Source organism: Corvus hawaiiensis, chromosome 4 (assembly GCF_020740725.1).
Source record: "Corvus hawaiiensis isolate bCorHaw1 chromosome 4, bCorHaw1.pri.cur, whole genome shotgun sequence".
NCBI lineage: Eukaryota > Metazoa > Chordata > Aves > Passeriformes > Corvidae > Corvus > Corvus hawaiiensis.
Window position 1 is genome coordinate 1688894 of NC_063216.1, and position 21636 is coordinate 1710529.

Consider the following 21636-nt stretch of genomic DNA (forward strand, 5'->3'; position numbering starts at 1 on the left):
CGAGGGGAGTCTGGGTCTCAGAGAAAAAAATTGCAATTACTAGAAAAGATGTTATAAATTAATAAAATAATAAAGAGCAGAAGTTAAAGTCTGGAGAGAAAATGGGAAAAACTTCTCCACAGTTCAAGTATGGCTACATATAGTATACCTGTCTTTTTAGCACATTTATCTCACATTTCTCTATGCTGTGTGTGACTGAGAGGATTTATTTACAGGGGAAGAGGGAGAGAGTAAATGATATCAGAAAAAGACATGAAAATAGTTTTGGCCCTGCATACCATTCAGTATTGTGAAACCTCTCCACAAGTTATCATCAGTTTCTCCAAAGACATGTGCTATGAAAGACCCTTCCAATTCCCACCCTTTAAGGGCCCATGTGTCATTTTTATGACTGGATATGAACCATGCTTAATTCATTATCAGTTATCTAATAACAAGAGCCAAAAGCATATACTCACTTCCAAATGGTTTTCTACTATGACTGCAGCAGACAGTCTGATTTTTATGGTGTCCCTTCAGCAAACTGGGTTTTGATTGCTGGCTTTTGTTTGGTATTCAGTCAGGTTTTTTTTTCACTGATTTCCTGAGCTGTTCTTTTTTTTCTTTACAGACAGTACGGTGAACTTAGACCTGAAATTAATACAGATCAATGGTCATTATTTTTAGGGGCATGCATATCGTGAGCCTTTTAGATTATGGCATTGTTAGAATGCTTGCTTTGGAAAGAGCAGAAATATTTGTTATCATCAGTTCCCAGTTATTCCTAGACAAGACTACAAAAGATAAGAGTTATCACTGCAGAAAAAAGTGTCAGTAATTGAGGAGGAGGAAATTTATTTCATAAAGAAAAAAACCTATCACCTATGTTTAAAGACCATGAAATACAAAGTTTGATTAAATACCTGAACACCTGAGCTGGCAGACATTCTTGGTTAAGCTGCTGGAAACAATCCTAAAATATTATTGTCCCATATGACTTTTTCCTCTCTGTGCTATACTGACAAAGCAGTCAGAGTTCAGCTCTGATCAGTGTTTGCCATATGGTAAGGAGGTATCTGAGGTGTTTCCTCCTGCAGAGGGGTCTGTGCTGTGCTGGGGACAGGGGTTGCTTGGGCACCTACTACAGGGCACCCCTAGGAGAAGCACTGTTGCTTTAATATTTGTATGTAGAAACGGTCTCTAAACACTCACACTGCGATTTTGTCATTTCCAGCCATATCTATCGTGGTTTATACAGTAAGATTTAGAGTCCATGGCAAGGGCATTCCAGCTTAGGTTAGCCAGATCAAAAGGAAGAGTACTCTGGAGAGTAAAGAATAGAAAAGATGCAACGTTTCAGTTGCCAAAGGAAGAATTTTACTAAGTGAGGTGGGATACAAATATCTACCTTAAATTTACTGTTAGCCACTGTTTCCTTAGTGCAGTCTGACTCATTCATAACTTAATTCCCTGGTCTTTGCCTTTTTGGCTGAGGAAGAGAGGGCTTGTCATAGACAACCCATTGGGAGGTGCATCTCCACAGGGTGCAGAGATAGGAGGCTATTCTCTTCTCAGCTCTGAAAGACCTCCTGGAACCACAGTGAGGTCACTGAACTTAAAATTTGCTTTATAAGGAAGTAAATCCACACAGTTATTTAAATTAGAAATATAGTGTTTGTTGTCCATTTTACACTAAAAGTACAGATTAAAAAACAGTGTAGGAAAATTTTGTCAGCAAATTGGACAGTTTTGCAGACAAAAATTTTAGGTGATGATTTTCAGAGGTCATTCATTAAACTTAACAATGTAAGATAATGGGCTAATATTTAAAAGTGCTGAGCATTCAGAGTTCAAGCAGACTACCAAGTTCTTAACTCCTCTGCAATTCAGGGTAGATAACAAGGTTTCAATCTGGGGTCCTGCTGGGGTCAATGGCAAAATTCTCATTAATTTCAAAAGGTCAGGATCTCACTTCGTATTTTGCAAAATCTTGACCATGCTTGACCATGCTGAGATTTCCCACATGCAGTCATAGTACAACATGAGAACTTACAGATGCCTGATCAGGGCCTTGGTATCTGTTGAGATTAGTCTTCCAAGGACATACATGTGGATGCAGAGGGTTTTCTTTGCTCTCTTCTTAAATCTGAAAATATGTGCCTGACCTAAAACTCAGCAGAACAACAGATGAAGCTCTGGGCTGAATTACTTGGCTGGAAGTGTCGAGACAATGGAGCAATTCCCTTGCTTTGAACTTTTCTGTAAGTGTTTCTCAAATATATCTTCTTATTTTCTAAAAAAAAAAAAAAAAAAATCAACAACCCGACTTTCGAAAGATACCTAGATCTCTGCATTCCTCTCAGTGGGAATGGAGGAAGCTTAGCACATTTCAGCATGTTGCCCTGAAAAATATAGTAGTCATTTCATGAAGCCAATGTCTGTCCTGTGCCACAGTTTGCAAGGTTGAAGCTGCATGATTAAAAGTCAGAAAGCTGTGTGACCTCCCACAAGCCCTGGACTCCTAATCCACTTAAGAGCTCTTCAAATTTTAACTTCAGTTTCCTGCTTCCTTCTTCATGCTTCCTGGTGCAGGCTTTTCACCTGTGTGAAGCCTGTCTCCTCTCTCATGGAATACTATTTCCCAGCCTGTGATCCACATCCTCACAAAAAGATAATCAGAGACAGGAAAGCAATAAACTTCTATTCCCTAGGAGGACTTGGCATCATTAAGATCAATACACTTTCCAATCTCCCCTCTCTCTCTCTTAGGAGATAAAGACTTTGAGTAGATTGGCTTCTTTTGAAATGAGAAAGAAAAATGTTAGGGAAAACAGTTTGACACTGCTATCATGGAAAGTAGGGTAATTACTTTAAAGGAGCCAAATTTTTGATGTGAAATAACTGTATTGGACAGGATGAAAATCTGTGCAAAACAGCCTTGTTGACTCTTCGCTGAACAATTGATCTTTGTTGAAGGGAGCGTTAAGTGTGCTGCCTCAGTCTTACAAGCTCCTCAGGTACTGCCTCAGTCTTACAAGCTTTTTTGGTCCCATGCCAGGTGCCTTTGCCTCATGGGCAGCCAGTCCACAGAACCATTGAGTAGACAGACACCTCTCATGATAGATCACATTTTAACTTTTCCTAAGCCTTGTCGAATAATTTGAGGATATTATTCTCAAAACTCTCCTTAAAGTATCATCGGCCAGCATTAGCAGCTCACTTGGTGCAGGCACCAAGGCCCATTTCTGAAGACTCATCCTTCTTGGAAACTTCCAGCAGCAGATGAAAATCCAAATGTTGCAAATTGAATCATTTGGTATTTTGTAATCGGTCTCTGCTGCAGTCCATTATTTTGTATTGTCTTGTTGACTAAGGAGGAAAATTAATCTCTGTGCAGTTTATAACACAGTGTTTAAATATTTGTAGGCCTTTGTTGTCTTCACTTAATCTTTTTCTAATTGGAGGAGATTCAGTTCTTTCAACCTTCCCTAATGGATCTTCGTTTTAATTATTTTTAATCAGTTTGTTACTGTCCTTCAGGGGAAGCTTTGTTTCTGAGTTAAATACAATTTGGCCAGCACCCTGTCTCTAGAAAGGTTTTCATCTTTGTGTGAAATGTGCTCTCTGCAGCTGGAGACCTGTGACACTGCATGCAAATCTATCCACTGCAGCCTGAGTTTTACATGCCTGGTCTCTCCACTGCCCTGCGTCCAAGCAATTGTACATATAAATGAGAACAAAGCACAGAGAAATTGCTAAACACAACCACAGGTTGTATTGGGCTGTTCACACTGGGTAGTGGAGAACCTGGTCCTGAGTTGTTCTGCTTGCCCCTTACAGCTTGAATTCTAGGATTGAGTGACTCTGCTTGATCTGCTTGAAGATTATTAATAATGAGCAACCTTGAGCCTGCCATCAGTTTTGGAGTCTTGGCTTTGACCCATCTCATTTGGACAACACTTCAGAATACTTGGTTGAGCCTCTGAAAATAACACGCAGTGCCTCCAGGAACAATTTACCTCAGGGTTCTAAGTGTAAGCTAAAGAGTGTGGTATTATTATAGATGGACTAAAGCCAAGTCTGGGTGAGATCCAGGGCACTCACCTGTCCCTGGAAGAGATGCCCAAACTGGCATGTAATAAGTTGACTCCCTCAGATGTAAAAAATGCTTGTTAGTCTTCCCCAGCCCCTAGGCAAGAAAATGAGTTAATAGTCTAAAACAGAGCAGTAGAGCCACCCCAGTGTAGTGAGAGACACAACGCAGTGAGATTGAGTCAGTGCAAACCTTCAGGAGCATCACATCCCCAGGGACACCAGAGAGAAACATATGTAGATGCAGTGGGTTAAACAGGCTGTCCTGGAACTTCCCTCCAGCTCTCAGTCTTTGTGATCATGCTTTCAAGAGTCGCTTAATCAGCTTGAAACACGGGCTTACAGTCACCCTTACAGTTCCCATCATGAAGTCAAAATGGAACAAATTGAACAACAGATGTAATTTACTTTGCTGACAGCATTGACAGATCCTGTGAGCTTTTCTCACCCCCCTCCTCCAGCCTGTTGCAGCCAATGAGGAAGACGTGAGAAATTCAGAGATATTGCCACAAAGTGGAAGACATTAAACGCAGAGCTACAACCCCCAATTTTCGCCAGCTGTGTTTTTCCTTCTAACCCTTTATTCTTGCAGCACTTAAGCTTGAATTAGAAAGGCTTTCCACAAAAGAGAATGATCTGATTCTAAGAATATATCTGTCTACATGTTTCCATGTTGTTTATTCCCCATCCACCTCCGCCCCCTCCAAGAAAATGCTGGGCTTTTATTGTTGTGGGGTTGAGGTTTTTTAATCATCTTTTTGGCAGGGGTTTGCATGAATGTGAAAAATTTACAAAGAATAAGCACGCAACTGTGAGCAACCCATCACTGTGATTGCAGAGGTTATTTCATCTCCATCTGCTGTAGCAGTGGTGGGTAAGGGGAGAGGGCCTATAGTTCAGAGCACTGAAGGGCCACAGCATTAATGCACCGAAAAAGCAGTTTCCACATTTAATTTGCATAAATGCTGACCTCAGTCTGTTTTCCTTTTCCTCGTTGACAACTGCACATGCAGCTGTGATGGTTGCTGTAGTGCTGACTTACCAATGAGTAACAGCAGTGACTTACTTGTTGGCACCTGCCACAAAAACCTGCTGCTGAACGTGTGTTCAGTACACTTGTTATGTGAAACAAAGTTTTTATGAGCCCTTCAGAACTCAACTTTGGACTGCTCAGCCCTCTTCCTCTATATGAAAAGAAACTCTCCATTAAAAATAAGCTTTTTTGGGTTGGTTATGGGAGGTGTTAATAGAGACCCTCTGCCCAGTGCTCCTGTGTGGGAAGGACCTTTTTCATAGCCCTGTCTTTCTGTTGCCCTTTCACTTTTCTTCCTTCTTTTGTTCTTCTTTAGACTGTATCCTAATTGCTGCTGTCTAATCACCACAGAGACCTTTCTTATCTTTAATCTTTTGTCCCAGAGCTATAAAATTAAGAGCTAAACTACTGGGATGTTTATACATGATTTAGGATTTTGAGTGCCTCTGTTTGTGGGTGCACTGCTTGAGCCCTACCACCAGTTTTGTCAAGAAATGATGATTGGTGGCTTCTGAAAAAATAATCATCAGATTTGTTAGCTGTGGATTCATATCTACTAGACAAATTCACAACTAATAGACAGGTTCATTATCTAGATTGTGGGAAAGGAAAAGACAAAAAATATGCCCAAGGTCAGGACACAAGTTATGTCTCTAGAACTATTTATTAAATTAATGTTTATTTGGAGTTTAACTTGTTTCAACATCTTGCTTTTAAGACAAAGGGTGTTAAAACTAAACCTTCACCAGTCTTACTGTGAATTTTAAGTCCTTCCTGCCTGCAAAGAGAATTGGTCCATTAAAATTGGCTTTATCCATTGATTTCAGAGGGATTTCTGCCTGGGCAGGATTTGAGGGCTCAGTATGATGAGTGGTCATGCCATCATAAGTGTAGTTTATCTGCCCCCATGGCCCAATCTACAGCTGTCTCCTTGTGATTCCAATCCTCTGAACTGCACCCAAACTGGGGACCTAAAACCAATATTGGGCTCATCTTCTGAAAGATACAAGAAGACCAGAAGTAGAAAATGAAGGGTTTAGAAGTCAATCAGAGGAATCAGTCTTCCTACAGGGAAGGACTTGTGGGTTTTGGTGGATGAGAGGCTGGACCTGGCAATGTGAGTTTGCAGCCCAGAGAGCCAACCATGTCCTGGGCTCCATCCAAAGCACTGTGGGCTGCAGGGGAAGGAGGGGATTCTGCCCCTCTGCTGGGCTCTGGTGAGACCCTGCCTGAGTGCTGCATCCAGCTCTGGTAGGACATGGAGTTGTTGGAGTGAGTGCAGAGAAGGGCCATGAAGATGATCAGAGGGATGGAGGACCTCTTCTATGAGGAAATGCTGTGATTCTGTGAAAGGCTAAGAGAGTTGAGGTTGTTTAGCTGGAGAACAGAAGGCTCCAGGGAGACCTCCCAATACCCAAAGGAGGCCTACAAAGGAGCTGGAGAGGCATTCTTTACAAGGGCATGTAGTGGTGGGACAAGGGGTAATGAATTAAAACTGAGAGTGGGAAGATTTAGATCAGATATAAGGACAAAATGTTTGTAATGAGGGTGGGGAAACACTGGCACAGGTTGCCCAGACAGGTGCTGGATGCCCCATCCCCAGAAACATTCAAGGTCATGTTGGACAGGGCTCTGAGCAACCTGATCTCGTGGAAGGTGTCCCTCCTCGTTGCAGGGGGTTGGACTAGATGGCCTTTAAAGGCCTTTTCAAACCCAAACTATTCTATGAATATTTACCACAGACTCTATTGACTCTTAAAGCACATCTAGAACAAATCAGGCAGGACGTTGTGCTCATCTTGCCTACGTGGTGTTGCTTGCAAGACCCCTAAGAGAAGGAGAAGGGGCAGTCTTGTCTGTCAAGAACACAGTTGCACCTCATTCAGGCTCTTTGATAGTAATTTCTCCAGCAAACCTCTAGTGCTTTTACAATATCTCTGAGTGCCTATCAGATGAAGGTTTATTATCTGTGTGCTAGGAGTTCTAGATACTGTACATTTTATTTGAGAATTTTGGATGTGATTCCACAACTGGAAACTGGATGAATTATCTAAAATGTAGAATTTTCCTAGGATTCCTAGATTGGGAACTGGATATGGAGGAACTTGGGTTATACTGATCAAGTGCAAAAAAATAGTTGACAGTCTTGCCTTCACTTATTAAAGAAGGTAGTGATTATCTACATCTTACAGTGCTGTTTTTCTTAATCTTTATTTTTAAGGACTTAGTGGACTACAGAAATCAATGAATAGTGTGTGCTGGATATTCCTGTGCATGCAGCAATCAGTACTGTTCTGATGTAGCTGTGGAAGAATTTGCCACACTGAGATAAATGGAAGCATTTATAAAACAGCAATACAGTAATACAGGCAGGAAATCCTTTCTGGATAATCAGCCATGCAAATGTAAATACAAAATAAACAGAGACAGGAAGGGATAGCCCCGAACTCTAAGATGAAATGAAATTTTTAGGTTTGGTAACCCACCATTGTAAGGGATATTTTTATACTTGAATTGAGGACTTTATTCTTTTGGAGCGAATTTCCAAAGACTTTAAAGGACGAAAAGGTTTTTAGGTAACTGAGTAGCAGTAAGAGATGGAGCTGCTGCAGCGGCTGTAATGAAAGAACTGTGGCTAAACAGCCTTTGGGCTCTTGCACTACTTTTTCAAAGCCCAACCTTTTCTTTTTAAAGGGGGAAAAAAAAAAGTTGTACACACTTATGTGGGAATCAGGCATCTCACATAAAGCTCTGTGACTTTTACCTCTGGAGCTCTGAATTCAAATCCTGACTAAGTCACACAAGTTCAAACAATTTTTGGAGGTCACTTCATGGCATTTCTGTAAATTACAAATTCACTCAACAAGCACCAGTGTAATCAGTCACATGAGAGAATGGAGAGTCTTCATAGTCCCTCGACTGGTCCCTGGCTTTGGCAGAATGCAGCAGGTGGATTGATGGCATGAACCTCCTCTAAGGAGATCTACTGTTCAGGAACCAAGAATAGCAGAGAACCGTGCGGGCCAAAGTAATGTCGCTGTTGGTGTCAGCTGTTGAGTACCGAAGAAGTAAGGAAGAGGGTCTGTCAGCCATCTATATCAACAACAAGCAGAACGGATCAAGAGCAAGGGCTTGGCACAGCAGACTGCAGGATGTGTTTGTGGAAAGTCCTGAAGACCTGCTCAGTCTGGGCCTCGTGTCCTTAAGAGCTTGCCTGGGTCAGTGCACAGCCTGTTCTTTCCCCTCTGATCTGTATGACCCAGACAGCTTCAGAGCAGACAGACTGACCTGAGCCACCACTGAAAAAAAACAACTAACTTCTGAGGGAACAGCTTAGAGGGAATTTTTTACATCCTCAAAGTGCAGCAGTTTCAGCACACTCTAGAGTGTGAGTTGCTTTATCACTTGGTGGTAATTGAATTTCAATATTTCACTTTTGGTTAACATGTTCCACGTTAAACTGGATTGAAATGCATTCAATTTTTTTTTTTTTTCTCTTCTACATTTTAAGCCTGGAGAAAGCATGTGAGGTGGCAAAGCAAGAGTTTTATTGGAGCTCAGAATTTTTCTTTGATGTAAGCATCCCTTGCTGTATAACTGATGTTTTTAGCGGGAGTTCAGAATCCCTGTATTGCCAAACAGATATATGTAGCACAGATATGTAGCACCCTCCAGTTTTCACAGAAAAACAGAGAAGTTCCTCAAGAAACCACAAAATTACAGGTGGGATGGGAGGATGTGTAAATGGTGGCTTCCTGATTATTTTTGTTTCCCCTCCCCTAGCTGACTAGAGAAAGTTCCCAGGGGTAGTTGTACTAACCAAATTTAATATGCTGAGATTTTGTCAGCAAATCCACTCTTCAGATAGCTGATTTGCCATGATAATGTGTGTCCCTTTGGAACACTACTAACACTAATAAAAGTGGCAACTTTGTGAAAACACTGCTGGGTTTTTTTTTAACTGAAAGGAGAGCCCAACATTTTTTTCCTCTATTTTGAAGAGTGTGAAGTTAAATGGCCTTTTCCATCTGTTGAAGTTGTACAGTAAACTCGTGTGAAGGCCATTTGAAGTCATAGGTTGAACTAGGACACTGGTAAACACGTTCGGTATTTCCCCTGTAGTGGTGAACAGGGTGTTGATGCCAGGTTGGTGCTTGGACTTGATCTTTAGAGGCCTTTTCCAGCCTTAATGGTTCTACGATTCCCCAGCTCTCTAACAATCACAAACTGCTGTGCTGCAGAAGTATGGGATCAGGAAGCATTTTCAACAGAAATAACCTGCAGTGGAAAACAGTTCAGCTCAACCAGTGTGTGCCACAGACATTTTGACCTGCTGGTATTTGAATGCAAGCTGTAATTCTCTTCCTTACCCTCAGACAGAGACCTTGTATTTTCCATAATAGCTCAGTCTGGTAAAGAACATCAGACTGTAGAAAACAATGTGCACCCAAGCCAAAAACAGATGAAATATGAATGTGGAACTTTACTAACGACTGAAATAATGTTGTGGAGTTCAGTGGTTATATACTAAGAGCTAAAAAACACAGTGGAAGGACTCAGTGACAACATACAGTCAGTATCAGTCATCTGGGACTAGATAGCTGAAAGTTTGGTATTTTCTATGTTTCTCTGACTTTATACAGTCTTTCCCAGCTGATAGAATGTGCACATCCTTGGAAAGGTGGGGCCTGTATTAAATGAGTGATGAAAATGTGACTCAGTACTGCTATGAAAAATAAATGTGGCAAATTCTAGTGGTAGCAATGCACTTCCCTCAAACTGCGTGCAACTAAAGCAAGTACAGCTTGCTCCATGTAACAGCAAAATGACATTCCTGTGTAACTTTAGAGAAGCTCATATGAGGTATTTTTCTTGTTTTCACTTTGCCACCAAGCAGATGACCTGGTTCTAAGGCAGAGCTGATCTCAGCTCTAGCCTTGCTCTTGAGCAGGCAGCAGCAACCTGGTAGGACTCTCCTGCAGGACTCCTGCCTTTGCACAGTCTCCCTGAGAAGCTCAAGCCAGTAAAGGTGTATCTCCTGCAGGAGTGTGTTCTCTCATGGCTCTGGAGCTTGAGCCCCAGCACTGCTTCCATTTGTCTTCTGTACAGCTCTGTGTGGGGAAGCTTGGTCACTTCTGGGGACTTCACCCTCTTGTCAGGAATGTCAGGCAGGATAGCAGTGAACTATAGCTCACTGAAAGCTTTTAATTAATAAACCATGAATTATGGTTCACCTGTATCAGGGCAGTAAATATCAGGGCAGATATTTACTTCAAAATAAAAGTGTGTACTTGAGGACATTTATAGCAGATGCAACATCTTTGATCTTTGAAGATCTTCAGTCTTTGTCAGGAAGGGTGAAGAAGCAACCTCTGCAGACTCCATGTTCTCAGATCTGTCTGCCACCTTCCCCTTCTGTCTTCTGGAATCATCCTCCATTGCTGCAGTTTCTTTGATTCTTTCTCAAGGGTTCTCTGTTGCAAATTAATCTTGATGTTTCTGTTGTCCTCATCAAGGCAGTCCTTTCTCGGTTAATGGCTCCATTTAGCTCCTGCAGAGAGTTCTGTACAAATTGCCAATGTTTCTGCCTCAGAGTGGAATTTTAATTTGCTCTTTCCATCACCAAAGAGTATACAGAACGATTGGGGAACCAAGCTGCACATAGGAGTCCTCTTATTTTTCCTACTGCCCACATATGATGAATCTTGCCTACATTATTCATTTTTATCCTACAGTGACTGTATAGCAGAATAACCTGTGTCTGGAGCATTCTCTGCCCCGGTTCATGATCCCTGTGCCTTTGTCTACACCCAGCTCTGCCTTGCCTTTCTCATGAAGCCATTGAAAAAACATTATAAATGTTTATATGTGCCTAGAGAAGGAACATAGAGAATTTGTAAAATTCCATCGAGGTAACACAGTAAGTAGAGCCTTTACAATAAGAGCTTGTAGAAAACAACTCAGCTTAAAATTTCCTTTTTCCTTCAGTACTTCAAAATAAAAGAAGTGTGATTGTCAAAACAGGACCAGCTGATCAAGTGCTGCTTGTTCCTTTGACTGTCATCTGTTCAGACTGAAGCTGGGTTGAACTCTCTGGTCTCTTCTTTGCACCCATCTGATAGCACCAGCTGCAAAATGTGGACTGTTTAGGAACAGTTTGAAGGAGTGCTGTGGCTTAGAGTCCCTCTAAGACTATTAGGGTGTTGATGTTTAGCAAGGAATTCTACCCAAAGAGCAAAGACATCTGAGGGCCTTTCCTGTATTTTAAGCCATTGTTCCTAAGTCAATAGAAGTAAGTCTAGTTTATTTTAGTTTTCACATTTTTGCTTTTTACAAAATTTGGAGGTTTTGTAATTTTTTTACCACCATCTCTCTCCTATTGCCTTGAGTCAGCTCTGAGACCTTAAATTCCTGCTCCTTTTCAGCTGTCCTGAAGACTCAGAACATCTGAAAGACTATTCCAGGTTGACAAGATGATAATACTTTTTGTGACGCATTAGAATTTATAGATGGAAATGCTTAAATGTTTTTGTCAATTTTTTAGTCACTATGTACATTAAGCTTCAATTTTTTCCCAGGGAATTTCTGAAAATAAACTCCTAATCATACATTCCTCCCCGTCCTGTGCCCCAGCCTATTCAAGCAAAGCACTTGTGCATATCAGCTCATTTCCACTGGCAACAATGATATTGACCATTGGCCTCAGTGGAATTATTCATTTGCCTTAAATTATGCACATACATGATTGCTGGATTAAAACCCAACCAAGCAAAGACAACTAATTAGATTTTAAATAATGAAGGATCTGCAAGGTGGAATCTGCATCCTTAGCGTAATAATGCACTAAATCCACTTTTTAGGGTATGTGCTGGGTAATAGGAAATATGATCCTTTCCTTGCTGCTTTTCTGAATGGTGAAGTCAGATGGATATATGTTGCATGTATAGACTCACTTGAAGCGTATGTGGAGAGCAACCAGGAATTTATCAAGTAAAAGTACTCTTTTTTTCATGTCTTTATTGACATGACATGCAGCAGCTTCACACCATTCAGGCTCCAAACAAACCAGCAGATTCAGGATATGCAGGATTCCAGTGCTAAAGAAATGTAGGAACCCAGAGTGCTGAGAATATTTCTCTGCCTGTTTTTAAGGGTTCTTGCCCCCCTGAACAGCACTGTTTTGGCTTCAAACCTTGGAAAAAATTACCAACAATCAGACAACAACTAGAAAATACAGTGGTGGGAATTAGGTGATAGACTACTATGTAAGATTGTCACAGGGTGAAAAATTTAGAGGTTTTGGGCTTCTCTTTGTAGTAAATAGATAAGAGTAAAAAACATCAAAATGGAGGATTGTTGTTGTTCTCTAAACCTTCTTCTCCTTCTTCTACTACTCCATGTTCTGCAGTAAAAGTAGTTTGGAATGACTGGATAGAGAATTCCGCAGTTCCTGGCCGTGTTACTGAATAATTGGTAGGAAAGTGAAAACAATACACGTTTTTAGTAACTATTGGTTAAATGATCTTTAAAAGGCTGTGTAAATCTTGATAATTAGAGACTCCTCTCCTGCTTTCTGTGCTCTATGCTGTACCTGGGTCAGGCTGGTGGCTCTGTTCCTCTGATAAGACTTAATAAACAACTATCCAGCAGCATTGAAACTCCAAGAAAAGTCTTGGTTTATCTTCGAAACTCCTTGCAAGGACTTTTAGAGAATTCTGTCCCATCAGGAGGGATTTGATTTATGGCACAGTTCAGTGTCAAGAAACACTCTCATAGTTTGCCCCACCGGTTGGAAAAAGTGCTTATTGAGCCTATCATACAGAGAAAGTCAATTTTAGTACTGTGTCCCTAGTCACTCTACCTTAATTGTGTGTCACCTCATTGATGTCTTTCCGGGGCTTCTTTTAATCATTTACAGTTTTGTGAAGAAGTTAGAAAGGGTGAATAATAATAAGCAATTTCCTTGTTAAAAGCAGTGAGGTTTACAATACATTTAAAATTGCATAGTTCATATAATTATCACAAGTATTACATTTAAAAGCCCCAGTGTAACATAAGTAGAGCACAGTTAAGAGATCAGATAAAAACATTGGATTCATTACCAGAGCTAACAGCACTAAATTTCTGCATATTTAAAGGCTGATTTATTTGTGTCACAGTCTCAATAGTCCCATTCCTATTACCCACCAACAAGTTAAGAGCAAGATCAAATGAGACAATTCCCAGATGTCTCAGATCTCTAAGTAGAAGTTGAGAGAAAGACAGGAGTCCAACCTCCTCGTCACAAGTCCTCTGACAACTACCAAGAGCTTTCAAGGCAAAGACTCAAAGTACTGCAGAGCCAAGGGTTCTTAAGTCCAAAGCAGGTCTGCAGTTGAGAAGTTAACCAGAAGGTATTGTTTTGTTGAACAAAATTTCTTTTTTGTTTGCAGAGCAGCCTCAAAAACCCTGCTGTCACCAGTTAGAGTTGTTAGTTGGATGTTCTTAGGAGCTGGCAGCAATATAATTTTTCTCATTTGGGATGAATATTTTGTTCTTCATCTGTTTCTGCTGAGGCAATGCATCTAGCATGAGGGAAGGCAGACCTTTCAAAGTTTTGCTTCTTCAGTGGACAGATGTATACAGACACTTTGTAGGAAAATCACAGAACCTTGGTTATTTCTGAAGGATCACATGGATTTCTGACATCTTTTTTATTCCCTGACTGTATGAGTGGAAATCATTTGAGTTAGTGAAGTTTCAGAAGCAAAGAAAAGCTTTAATGATCATGAAGATACAATGGAAGCCAAAGAAAATAGTGTAAGAGTAGGAGTACTCTACTTCCTAGGCCACATGACCCTTGTCTGAGATGTAGGGTTTACCTACTGCCTATGATATGGATATTTTTTCTTTAATGTTGTCAACTCAACCATTGCTGTGAAGGGTAAAGCTCCATCCTTTGTTTATTATAATTGGTGTTGTACCCAAATTCCATTTGGAAAGTACAGCAGAGACTATTTTTCCCTCACAGTGCAAAACAGGGCATCATCCTATTAAAAGAAAAAAAAAAAAGGCAGAGTCTAAAGTTTTAGTTCCATGACGTTATATATGAATGAAATTTGTTCACCCAAATATTCATGGGAAGAGAAGGAAAGAGGAGGTGGAAAAGGAAAATTTATGTTTCAATCAAAACCTCTTTGATCAATGATAAATATCCCAATCTCACATCAATGGCACTTTATGTATCCCCTGAGCTCTGCCTGCTGGTAGCCTACCACGTCATCTTTGAGCTGAGCTGAGCAAATGACTTCCACACATTCCAAAAGTCATGAAGGCGCTTAAGTACTGCTCCTGAAAAAGATGTTCGAGCAGGATACATTTAGTGACAATTGTTATCTCTTCTTTCTGCTGTCTCCTGCTCCCAATATTCTCCAATTTCAGATTGTTACAGGAAGGGCTTGGTTTCTGCTAGAGATCTTGCTACTGGCCATAACCATTACTTTTGGCCAGGTTGTTTTCTGAGGCAGTAAATTCTGCAGACAGGCTGCAGAGAATAGCACTTCTATGCAAAATTTCCGAATTTGCTGCCCTTTAATTTTATTGGCTATGCTGCTCCTCTCAATGAACGTTACTCTGTGAAAGGTTATACACTTCATTGTAGAATACTTGTAGCACTTGCATTTAAAAAATGTTATCACAACATTCTATAGTTGTTAGAAGTCAATTAGCAATTTATTCAAGGAACAGAAGCCCAGCCCAGGTGCCCTAACTTGTTTTCCACTGAGCTGCAGCTCTCCAGCACTGTGCACTGAATAAGGCAGATTTCATGTTTTTTCCTTCAGCTTGCTGTTTTCCAGTGACAGCTGCCCTTTTCTGATGGATTAAACTTTTCCTGTAACCCTCTGCTATTTTTGAAAGACGTTTGCCACAAAGTGTCAGGGTGTGAGTGTGTGAATTGTAAAGTCAGCAGAATTCAGTGAATTGTGTCTACCCCTCCCACTCAGTGACCGAAAGCCTGTGCTTGGTGATGCTCAGCCACTATGTTAATAGGTTATGTGCCTCTAACATTGTCTGCCTGTGTAAGAAATGAGACACTTGCAAATGTGCCAGACTGTTATCCCTGGGAAAGAAACAAAATCACTAAACAAGTAATGCACGAATGTCTCCTGTGGCCTTACCAATGTGACTTCACCTGTGTCTTCTGAAGAACCAGAAGAAAAAGGCACAAAGGTCGATTGAGAAAGACAGACTTTTATTCCTTGGCCCCTGCTGAAACTGCTGATAGTAATTGTGATCAGCAGAGTGCAGAATTAAAAATCCTGGTGTTATTTCTAGGTGATTACAGGTACCATTGAGAGAAAAGCCTTTGCTGAAACGCTACAGGCACAATAGCAATTAAGGATGCTTGGCAAAGAAAGAGCTCTTCCAACAGACCTCATATAGGCTGAAATGACCTCTTTTTGTCATGAAACTGAGTGGTTTCTTTGACAGTACCCAGTGAGGCAAGGTAGTATCCCACTTTGTAGATTGGAAAGCTGAAGCATAATGAGCCAAATGATGTCCCCACAGTGCCAGAGAGGGTATGTAGGAAATAATAATGAGAAGGAATCCTTATCTTCAAGATCTCTGAGAGATGATGCATGAATGCTCTGAAATGTACCAACTTCCTCACTGTTGAGAATAGTGACATGTAAGTGGTGAGATGTGAGCTGTGAAAGGTCAGGCAGTTTGACTCAGAAAGCAGAATTATTTCCATAAATGACAATCTGCAGATTCCCGCTGATCCTGTGCTTCCAGCTGACGTAACAGTTGTTCCATGCTTGCTAAAGTTGGCATCAGGTTGCAATCACCTGGACTGAAAGTTATAATTCAGACCTACACTGGTTGATGTGATAGTCTTTGTCCAGAGCCACGAATTTAGAAGATGATCCACCTTTTCTGTTGGGATTCCTAGGGTTAGTAGTAAGCACCCAGGGAGAAGTGTTGCACTCAGGCACCAGAAAACTGAACTGTGTATCAGGAGTTGTTCGTTCTAGAGAGGTAACCTAGTACCGAGCTATTTCCAGTTCAATGGGGGCAACAGTACAAAATATATCTTGCAGACTTCATTTTCTCTGCTCAGTAAATGGTGACACTCCTGGCTTTGCTGTTACTGTTTTGAGTAAGTCTATTCCTTTTTTTTCCCCCCAACTTTCACCAAACAACCTATTTCTCTGCATTTCTCCTGCAGTTGTTTTTCAGGAGCAAGCAGTAAGCTCACAGTGCAACATTTCCTTATTGCAGGGAGGTTTTAACATAGTTTGCCAAATATTTAACGTTATGAGATCATATAACATACATTCCTGTCACCTGTGGGACAGTCCCACAGTGTATGGAATAATCTCACCTGCTACTAAGGAAAAAAAGACAGGATAGCACCAAACACAGGGAAGTCCAGCAACAGAGACGGACTCAGCTGTCTGCCAAATACTGACAGCTTCCCTGTGCTTGAGCAGCTCTCTCTGCCTCTGCCCCTCAGCTTCTCTGTTACGTATATAACTGCGCAGTAAAAAGGAGATGAAAAGCTGACCTCTGAAATTTCCAGTCTGAGAAGTCCCCAATGCTCGGCTGCAGCAGAACGCAGGTCCGTTTTACAGGACTGATTTGTGCTGATGCCAGCTGCTACAATTGTTATGCAATTGTGCAGGCACTGGGAATAACAGAGTGCACTATCTTCTACTTATATACTTTACCAGGACGTGCTGGAAGCTTCTTGCCATCTGGAAATTTCTTCATGCTGGGGAAGAAAGTCCTTCATGTGCTTCTCCTGACATGCACTTGACCTCTGTACCTGGCATCCTGGGCGTTTGCTCTTTAGGATTCGCTTGTACCACAGCTTTGAGAAGTTGGACTTTTCCAGCTGACTTTCCCAGCTGACAGAAAAATCCCAAACTGATGATAGATAAATACCATGCAGCTGAGGCTTTTTTATCACCATCTATCATAGTTAGAGGAATGTCAATTCATCATTGTGCCCACAGTGGTAAATTCTTATGGCAGTTTTTCAAAGTCATCCATACTCATTGTTTGTGCAGGTTGCTTTATATAGATATTGGTGTTCTTTGTAGGAGAGAGAGGGTGTTAAATCTCATTTCTTTACTTAATTCCAACTTGGGCATTTGCATTTTGCCTTCCTGATTTTCCAGCTGGGATCTCAGGTGAATATTTGCTTCCATCTTTATACTCGATGGTGTTTTGTTCTCATTAAAACCCTGATGTGCAGGAGACAGGAGGGGTATCTACTTTTTGGTCACATGGGATGAAATGTGGCTTGCAAGCATAAAGAATAATTAGTATGATTTATAAACTAACTGAAAAATTCCGCAAAACCATAAAAAGGGAAGATGTTTATTATGCTTAGGGAATGATAGGAGCTCAGGTACTCTTCTGCCCACCAAATGTATTTATCCTGTGAGGAAGGAGCTGATGAACTGTTTTCACAGAGGCAGATTTTGAGCTTATTTTTTAATGAGTCTACTTCAGTCACAGATGAAGGAGCCCTGAGATGGAGTTCTGGATTGGTCCATTGACTGTGGACTATTGCCAGACGAGAACTTTAGAGACTCTACTTTGGAAGAAAAATGGATAATGGACTTCCATCCACAAAGAACTGATTATATTAGTGTTACTCTCCTGCCTTGCCTTACTGAAGGTCTGAAATTCCTTTCCTGAGTTGTTACAAATCTTGAGTGAGATCACCTCCGCTGAGGTGTGTCTTGCTGCCCATGTACGGAAGGATATTTCTTCTGTGATTCCAACAAATGTTTAGGTTGCAAAGGAAAGAGCATTTTCCTGGAAAGAGAAAACAACATAAAATTTTCAGAGCAGTGGAAAACAAAGGAATGTAGATTGCTTTATGCCTTTAGGTACTTTAAAGTCTGCAGTTTATGTTCATAAATCAATTTAGTGCTCCTGAAAATGTTAACCACCATCTGTTTCTTTAATGATGCTACGTCTGGATCCCAAGATAAGTGTTTATGAAGAGTAAAGAAGGGACTCTGGTATTTTTGATACCATTATGAACGTGAGATTCTATTAAGGTATTTCCAAAATTTTGAACTTTGAAGGAGACTTCCAGATAAAACAGCACTTATGTACTAGATGCTTTCAGAATATATACAAGATCTTATTATGTGCTAGAATTGAATCTCATATAATACAGATTCTGGTGCTAAAATGAGTCTCCCTGCTTCATGTGCAGATGCTTGTAGTAGTGTGAAATCCATGCCATTCAGTTTACAGTCTCAGATTCTCTTAGCATTCCATTGTGTAGGAATCATGTTTTGCTAAGTGAATCATCCTTCAAGTCAAGAGAAGTTTGTGAGGAAGCTTTAGCAAACACTGGACTAGGTCAGAACGTGGTGGGCCTTGAAAAGCCCTTCCTAGAAAGAACAAAGCTGCTGCCCTCACTGTGGTAAAGGGTGAAGATTCCCAGAGCGGTGCCAGGGAAAGATCAGCGCTGGCCCCCAGTTCCCACCTGCTCCTCTCTGAGGTACCTGTGCTACACACGGGCAGGAACTGTGATCTGGCAATACACTGTGGCAGTGCCTACCGAAAACTAGCAATATTTTCCCTGCCAGGAGAGGGTCATATGTGTGTGCAGCGACCTTTAGAAGTCATGGGGCGGACCTTTCGTGGTGCTGTAAGTAAATTCCAAAAAGTAAGTCCACAATTTTGAGCATCCGAGGAAGTGCCAGTATGGCACATGGTTATGTTTTAAGCTGTATTAAGCACTGACTGTGAGGAAGTAGATGAAGAAAGCAATCAAAGGAATGGTCACATCAGAAAGGACACACAGAAACACTTGGTGTGATTATGTGTAAACCAACCACAGGCTCTGTTTACAAACCTTTCCATCTGTTCCTTTGCCTAATCATTTCTGCTTTCCCTCTCTGTCTTCTAACTTTCCTTCGTCTTTCCAGATGCAGGACGCTATGGGCTATGAGTTACCATGGGTGTATTTTGTCAGTCTGGTCATCTTTGGATCCTTTTTCGTTCTAAATCTGGTTCTTGGTGTGTTGAGCGGGTAAGCTGACAGTTTTGGTGTCCTTTTTCCAATGCTACAGGGCAAGACTCCATAATAAGGGTTCTTCCCTGTCACCAGGATACTTTCAGAGGGATTAAAAATCTGAATCCAAGGAAGCTTCACATCATCTCTGAAATACTTTGACAAAATGTTCAAATATTGCAAATAACAATACAGGTAACAAAAGCGGTGTTATTCTCTGACAGAGAAATCCAACCTCAGGGCCTTCAAAATTATTTATGTCAGCCTGTCATAAATTTCCAGAAAACTGGCTATTGAAGAATCTTACTGCTGGTGACTTGGGATCTCTTTGGCTGGAGCCTTGCAGTGCTCAGAATCTGAGCTTGTCTCACTAATTATCATTCCACTCTTCCAGGTCAATGATGCCATAGGAAGGGACTGGCCCTGGATCTATTTTGTTACACTAATCATCATAGGGTCATTTTTTGTACTTAACTTGGTTCTCGGTGTACTTAGCGGGTAAGCAGTACCAGGAAAATGTTTTATTACTGTTTATTTTTTTAAAATTTGTATTTCTATTCCTACTCTCTGGTTTCCAAAACAATGGTCAGTGGTGGGTTGATCTCAGGAACCTTAAGGGGAGGCCTAGACTATTGCTGTGCCATAGCAAAATACAGCATGCCTAGTATCACAGAAGGAGCGTTTTGACTAAATCAAAGGAATATGAGACATTTTTTTTGTCTGTAACACATTCCTCTACCTGTACTCTGTGGGAAGAGGACAGCTCTATGCTCTCCTGTGGGCAAAGCAATCCGTGTGCCATAGAAGGGGATTATAGTAGAATTTCTGTAAGTCAGTAGGACTGAAGGAAGAATGAGAGCATGAGACAAATCCCTTCACATCTGTAGGATGAGATTCCTGCCAAATTATGTCTTCTCACAGGAGAAATTTTCACATTGTTTAGTATAACTAAAGCTCAGCCTACCAGGAGACTATTTTCCCTGGAGAGAGTCTTGGGCACGTTTCTTCTTCAGTAAGCCCATCTTCTCTGTTGTGCAGATTACAAGCCTGGCATGATGCAAAGAGAAAAGATCATTTCCTTCTGACCTTTTCCAAGGATGAACAGAGAAGCAGGAGAAGTCCTTTTAGTGTTTAAGCATTCTTAAGACATGCAGACATTTAGCTGTATTTCAGTTCTGCAGTATAACCCTCTCTGCAAAGCATCATTTTAGTAGCTTTGATTAAAAACAATGGATATTGTCCCCAGCAGTTAAAAACTTTACTGCCCCTGGGGAGCCACATAATTAAAGGAATCAAGCCAGCAAACATTCCTTGCAAGATTAAAAAAATAAAATCTTCTAGGATTAGGCTTCTAGTTCCATATTTGGGCATGACTGGAGGCCTACAGCCATTCTATGTACACAGCTAAATATGGTATGAGGACTTCTATGTGTCCTCTTTTTGTTCCTAATATCCTGCCTCCTTTGATGAGCTCTAAATGAGTTTGATTAGGGCCTGTACCTGTTGCCTGGGTAGGGAGCCCTGAAGTCCCTTGACTTTGGATCAAAAGAGAGGGAAAATGATCTCTGAGCAGGAGAGAGGACTTGATGCCTCATAGAAATTATGTCCTCGGTACTTGGGCCTACAAGATAGGAGGGGCAGTAGTGGGACTGGGAAAAAAGGTTCTCCTTTGGCCATCTGGCAAAGAGACAAGTAATAGAAGGTCTGCAGGAGGTAATATTTCTATCTTCATTACTCCATTGAAGGAGACAAGCTACTGCAACAGCTGCTGAAAGGAGAAGGGTTTCCATGCAGTAACGGGAGCGTGGAAAAAATCCCCGCTAATGAAGTGTTAGGCAATAGTCTGTGTTTGCATATCTGGAGAGTGATGCTCTGGTACCATTTTGAAACACACACTCCTCCTTCCTCCAGGTGGATGCTCTGCCCAGCAGGTAAGGATGTCAGCACTAGTGGGGGATGATGACCAGCTGACAGGGAAAGGGATCTGTTCTATCAGAGGTGCACTCAAGGACCATACAGAACTGCTGTTAAAGGTTATATGATATCTGACTGGATCAAAAGTGCCTGTGAGCCCAGCCACGAGGAGTGCACAGTACTGAAGCACTGCTGATTCAATTTGCCTGCACTTGGATTTGTACCCGTGCATAATTAGCAATTGAATTTCCTCTCTCTTTCCTTTTCAACTCAAGAAAGTGTTTTGGGGCCTAAATCTTCCACCTCCTGCCATTCTGCAGCTAAACCACCAGAGTTAGTGGTAGGAGATGGAAGCAGTCTGTAGAGGAAACTGAAATCAAAGATGAAGTTCACCTTGTTTAAGCTGTGAGTCACCCCTTCTGGCTGTCTTCACAGTGTTATGACAGCTGCACTGTTTCTGCAAAAATTTCCCCAACTGGAGAAAAGTAAAAAAAAAACTTAAGAATTTGCATCCATGAAAAAACACAGAAATTATAGGACAAATATTTCAAATTTTCTTTGGCCTAAATAAGCAGTTCTTAAACAATCAACT

At 41.2% G+C, this 21636-nt stretch overlaps 1 protein-coding gene across 27 annotated transcripts in view; it reads left to right on the forward strand.

Moving 5' to 3' along the window:
- The window catches only part of CACNA1C (calcium voltage-gated channel subunit alpha1 C), a 465784-nt gene that overhangs the window by 298376 nt on the left and 145772 nt on the right, over positions 1–21636 (forward strand). For 14 of the 27 annotated variants that reach the window (XM_048301198.1, XM_048301175.1, XM_048301189.1 and 11 more), the window contains exon 8: positions 19525–19628. In XM_048301198.1, the coding sequence (XP_048157155.1) occupies positions 19525–19628 (104 nt within the window). Of the gene's footprint in view, positions 1–19044; positions 19149–19524; positions 19629–21636 lie in introns of all 27 variants that reach the window. The other 13 variants (XM_048301178.1, XM_048301187.1, XM_048301188.1 and 10 more) reach the window with 1 other exon arrangement.